The sequence below is a fragment of the Lagenorhynchus albirostris genome, chromosome 3 (genome assembly GCF_949774975.1).
Source record: "Lagenorhynchus albirostris chromosome 3, mLagAlb1.1, whole genome shotgun sequence".
Taxonomy (NCBI): domain Eukaryota; kingdom Metazoa; phylum Chordata; class Mammalia; order Artiodactyla; family Delphinidae; genus Lagenorhynchus; species Lagenorhynchus albirostris.
Genome location: NC_083097.1, coordinates 77,644,926 through 77,650,925, shown reverse-complemented (window position 1 = coordinate 77,650,925; position 6,000 = coordinate 77,644,926). Strand labels below are relative to the sequence as shown.

At 43.4% G+C, this 6,000-nt stretch overlaps 1 protein-coding gene across 1 annotated transcript in view; it reads left to right on the top strand.

Annotated features, from left to right (window-relative positions):
- Window positions 1-738: 738 nt before the first annotated feature.
- The window catches only part of PCSK1 (proprotein convertase subtilisin/kexin type 1), a 40,096-nt gene continuing 34,834 nt past the window's right edge, over window positions 739-6,000 (top strand). Inside the window, exons 1-2 of the mRNA XM_060146166.1 lie at window positions 739-918; window positions 4,070-4,174. Coding sequence (XP_060002149.1) covers window positions 739-918; window positions 4,070-4,174 — 285 coding nt within the window. The remainder of the gene's footprint in view (window positions 919-4,069; window positions 4,175-6,000) is intronic.

The window sequence follows — 6,000 nt, the reverse complement described above, 5'->3', positions numbered from 1 at the left end:
CCAGAAGTGCTCGTTTATCCCAGGCGATTTAGGTTAGAATCCGGGCAGTAGAAGCTTCCCTTCTCTCTGCCCTCCCAGCCTCTGTCCGATCTGAAAGACTGAAAAGCCCTGTTCTTCATAGCAGGTGCCGATATCCACAGGGCCGTTATAAGAATCCTCCTCCCTCCCTTCTCCTCTTACACAAGATAATCAAGTAAAGATAAAGAAAACGGACAGAAGGGAAGGAAAGTGTGCTGCACGACAGATCTTTGATTCGTGGTAGTTATATTCAAATGGGGCACTTCTCTTTGAGAAGTGAAGGTGTTCCTCACGGCTACAGAATTTACAATCAGAACGGGAGCAGACTTAACCGATACGAGCAAAGGTTTCCTTCCTTTTCTTCTCTGCTGCTTATTTTAGCCGCTTCTCCATCCCGCTGGGGATACCATCCAGATCTTAGTCCAGGTAGATCTGACGTCAAGAGATGGCTTTCGTAGATTTGACGTGTAAACACTGATTTCCATTCCGACTCGGAAGGGCTGGGGCTCCACTCTGCCGGGAGACCGGGAGACCGAAGCGCTGCACTGAGCGCTCGCCGCCGCCCAGCCTCTCCTGCGCGTCTCTGTCTTGTCGCAGAACAACCGGGAGCGAGAAGTGGTCCAGAGCCGGAGGGTAGAAGGGGCGATCCTTTCTGGCTTTTCTATCTTGCTTCTCATTCCCCCTCTCCTTCCCACTCGTGTGCGAGCGAGTGGGAGAGCCATGGAGCCAAGAGCCTGGACTCTGCAGTGTACTGCTTTCGCTCTCTTTTGCGCTTGGTGTGCATTGAATAATGTAAAAGCGAAGAGGCAGTTTGTGAATGAATGGGCGGCGGAGATCCCCGGGGGACCGGAGGCAGCCTCAGCGATAGCCGAGGAGCTGGGCTATGACCTTTTGGGTCAGGTAAGAGTTTGCACTTTCAAAAAACTTTCTGGGGCTCGAGGGGACTGGCGGGACTGGAGCGTAATCTCCCATGTGGGAGTCCCAGGTTGCACTCTCCTGAGCACAGTGGCAAGGAGCGGGAGCTTCTCCAGCTCTCGGCCCTGGCGCGCTTGGAGAAGGCTTGCCTTATTTATTGTTTGGGCTGGGCGCAGCCAGGCAGAACCAAGCCGCTGCAGCTGGGTACAGCTTAGTCTTGCTGCTGTCCGCTCTGGAATTGAAATCCGTTCCCGCGCGGTTTGGAAGAAAAATCCCTCCACGCTTGTTCACGGAACTTGAGATGCACGCAGGCTCTTACTAACCAGTGCCCAGAGGAGAGGCAGTGCGCTCTGTCCCCTGAGACTCCGCGGGTCTGCGTCAGGAGCTGGCTGTTTCATTCTTTTCAATATGGCAGCAGCAGATCCAAGTCCTGATCCAAGGGGCCAAGCAGGCTTGGAGATGTTCGCCGGCAACCTTCGAGGATACGCCCAGGGCAATGGGAGAGTGTCAGTGGCCGGGCCTCGCGACCCGGGGGCTCGGGGGCTATGGAGTGGCAGAATGAGGTGGGTGAAAAACATGGGACCAACTCTCCGGGCCTCTACCGCGAGCTCTGGATTCTCAATGGAAACTTGCAAAGTCCGAGCTTCACAACTTTGCTCGGTCAGTTCCCCTGAAGGGTCAAGCTGCCGAAGTGACTGGGGAAAGGATATCTTTCTTGTTCCCCAGCCAAATGCGTATTCGCTCTCCAGGGGTTTCATCCAGTGAAAAAAGCTGTTGCCCGTCCAAGCAAGGCCTGGGTTAATAGATAGCTGGGGGGTGCGGGGGGGGGCGTTAAGGCATTATGTAGGGGGCTCCTTAGCTGTGCACCGCAGGGAGTGTGAGTTCTAATCTGAGCTTTCCTTTCCCTTGGCTCAGAATCAAGCCCTCATTCCTTGCCTTGTGAGTTGCTGTACATGGAAACGGGGTGGGGGGGGGGAGGGAGGAAGGAGTTGTAAAACATTTTGGCGCGTTTTTTCTAGAGGTGGTGGTAGAGATGCAGCTGAAGTCATGGATGAGTAATGGGGTGTGGGTGTTGGCAATTCCATAGATCCAGATCCACTGGGGAATGTGCCTTTCCTTCCCAGAGGCTTCATTCTCCAACTTCATGAGCCAAAGTGTCTGAAATCCCCAGCAGGGAAGTCAATACGCATATTGAATTCTCTTCTCCGTGTCCCAGTAGCAGACCCATACTTCTGCTTTTGTCCAGTCCTTGTTCTGTGCTAGGCTCCGTGTTAGGGGCTGAGGAATAATAGGAGGAAAATAAACTTTCAAGGAATCAAGAGTCTAGAGACTGGTTTAGAAACAAATGACTGCAATTGCAAGCAATTGGTATAGCAAAAGAAACTGTTCCTGGAGTCTCAATACTTGTTGATTGAAGGATTGAGGATGGAAGGGAATTGGGGAGGGGTGAAAGAAGACAGCCCAAGGAGGAAACACTTGCACAAGTTTAGGAAGAAGAATCAAAGGTTGCCCAGGAGAACATGAGGACATCGGAGAAGGCACTCCAGGCATAGAAAACAGCTTGTGGGAAACCAGGGAGATAAAAAAGAAAGTGACTTACTTATAAGTCTGGAAACCACAAGGCATTGTTGGGATCTAAAAAGAGAGTGAGTAGTGGGCAGAACTGTATGGGTGGGTACTGTGGGCATCATGGAAATCTTGTGTGTCCTATGAGGGGAAAAAAAAAAACTGGGAACTTAATCTTTTGGGTAAATAGCATTGGTAATTGTGTGAAAGGAGATTGGAGGAGAGAGCAAAAAATAACTCCCTCTTCATTTTCTCACCTTATTAGCCCCAGACATACATCCATACCCGGACCATTCATTATGCGGACTGTCTTTCAAAATCACAAGTCTCAATAAATAAATAAATAACAATAAATCAGTACTCTTGGTAGGATCTTCGAGGAAGGGGTGGCAGAGTACAAGAGGCTTCAGAAAATAGTGGGAAAACCTATCTATACTTGCATGCGATTTGCATATGCATATTTCCAGTTAAATGGCATTACTAGTAAATGTTTTTAAAATAATAATTCTTTGTAAAAGACTGATAGTGCTTTCCTGGCTCTGCTTGTTTCTTCCTTTGTTTACACTTAACTTAGCATCACTATCTTGAGCTCCTTAAGGCCTCAAAAGCTAGGATTGGGGGCAGGGGTGACAAGAAGCAAAATCAGTTGATAGCAGAAACAGAGCTAAGCACTGGTGATCTTTTCTTATGGCTAATGTTCTCTCTCCCCAACTCCATGTAAAGCTTATAGCAGATTCAGCCCCTGAGGTTCAGGCTTGGAGCAGGCCCTAAGCATCTCTATTAAAAAATTCTCTAGGTGATAAGAAACACCAATTTAAAGAATGTAGTTCTTCTGAAATAACCCATTGTCAATTGTTTGTCTCAGTTTAAAAACATAGAGGGCATCTAGAGAATTTGGTAGGTTCAAATTAAGTACTATTTTGAATAAAGGGAAACTAGCTTAAAAGAATAATGAACTTAGTTCTAAATGGACCAAATGTATTGACAGTCACCCAGAGAAGTTTACACACTCCAAGGTGGAACACCTGTCCTAAATGTGGCATGCTGGTTTCTTCCTCAAAGCCTTGAACTACTGGAAAGTCAGATGGTCACTACTAGTAGCTTATAATAATTATCACTATGGATTCAATGGCTATATTTCGTAACAAATTATTCTAGCTGAATGTGGCACTGCCTATATATCGTACCAAAGGGTTTGCCTGCCTTCCACAAATTATTGTTCTCTGACAGAATAAATTTGACAAAATGAATATTTTTTAAGAAATGTCTATCTACACAATAACATCACCTAGAAAAGCAAATGTAGTTCCTCTGAAATACATGGAACAGAAGCATCAACAGCTCCCAAGTATGCTGTGAGCCCAAGTGATAATGTCATGAAGCTCGTCTCACTCAACACACTGAGAGGGAAGGCTTCTATCAGTGTCTTCCTCATGAAGAAAAAAGTTAACCTCAATACAAGAAATGGATTTAACAAAAGCTGCCTGTCTCCAAGTTAGCTGTGTTTCAACCTAACCTATAGATACTTACTTTGGAAAGAGGATTTTTATTTTAATTTTTTCTCTTATAGATTGGGTCACTTGAAAATCACTACTTATTCAAACATAAAAACCATCCTCGGAGGTCTCGAAGGAGTGCCCTTCATATCACTAAGAGATTATCTGATGATGATCGTGTAAGTGTTGTGCATTTGTCTTCAAACCAGTAACCTGACTTATCTGCCTTCTTTGTGATTGCTAACAAGAGCAAAAGCAAATATGATTTTTTTTATTGTGTTCACAAAATCTGTAGTGTTTCTTATTATCTCCATAGTGTTATAATTGCACATAATAATAACTGGATCAGATTGAATTGGTTGACTAAATTTTATACACACACACACACACACACACACACACACACACTATAAACACTAGCTCACAAATCCAGTCTAAGAGCATGAAAATGAATATGAGAATCAAGTGGCAGCACTGATGAACTGTTTGACAATACAATCGATCAACAAACTTTTATTATATGCCTATTATGTACCAAGCACTTTGATATCCGATGTGATGATGCCAAAGAAATATAATACATAAACCCTGTTCTTAATAACATTTCAGTGTAACTGAAAAAACATTCTGCCATTCTGTCTGGTTTGGTTATGCAGGGAACTAGTGCTTTTGAAGGAGCTTTAAATCCATGTCTTCATGAGGCAAATGTTTCTATAAGTATTGTATAGTCTGATCCAAAGAATTTGATCTCTTTTTATCCTGGTCTGTATACATAGTCAATGATTAGGCAACAGCAGGAAATGTCTAGAATGGATATAGGTAAAGTGTGGAGCCAATTTCATGTATATCTAATGTACCTTTTGATTTTGAAGTCTGTTTTCAGGGTCAGCAAACACACCAATAGAATGTTAAAATGAAATAGAAATTTGAAGTATTGGAATCTGCATACACAACGTTGTCGTTTCACAAGAATGTGCCATACTGGTGAACACTTATCCTGGCTGGCCTGATATCTGTGTACATGATTTCTGTTGTCTAGGACATTCTAAAGAATTCTGGAAGCTTTGTGAGAGATACAACACATACTTTCAACTTCCCATAAAGAAAAGTATAAGTGACAGAAAGGTGCTAGAACTGTTTAAAGTACAGGAATTCGTGAACCCTGTAAAATAATTTGCTATTTTATTTGTTATGCAACTGATAGAATTTAAAAAAAAAAAAAGAAGAAGAAAAGGAAGACAGATTAAGAGAGTAGGAAATGACTGGGCCTGGGTTACCAGTGTTCAAACATGAAAGAAGCAACCAAACCCAGACCAAGAATGCTGTATCAGGACCACAGACAGCAACACCACAGCTCACAAACAACCATTGCTGGCTTTTACCCAAGTTAATGGCTAGAAGTGAGAGACCTAATCAGAGGCCCTGAACATTACTTTAAACGTTTCTTGTCCGGCGAAATCTTCTCTTCGCTGTCCCAAGGCAGATGGCTAATTGTATGTGGGCTTTGAAAGTAGGGCAACTTCTAGCACTCTGGCTAGGCTTAGTCCTTGGGCAAAACAAGAGAGAGATTTCCTTGTCTGCCTAAATACATGCCTGACATTAATGCACAAGAAAGTAAAACTGACCTTCCTTCTCATCTTAATAGGAGGAAATTGGATAGAGTGGAGCAGACCTAACTGTTACTATTACTCAATATCTCACTAAAATGAACAGATAGCCCAGTTCTATTCTTTAGATATTTCCTTAATAATTGATTTGGGGGAGAAATCTCAAAGCATAAGGAAGAAGAGATGAGAATTTACTCTTCAGCATAACTTCATAAAAAAGCAGTCTATATAATCCTATGAAAAGTTATACCCAGAATAACTTTAGTTCAGGAAAAACCCTAGAACACACTGAAGCTTGCAGTAGGAGGTTAGACTAGATGATTTTTAATTCCCTTTTCAAATCAAAAGGATTGTTTACAATTAAGCACATGATACTTATTATATACATAATAGAAGGA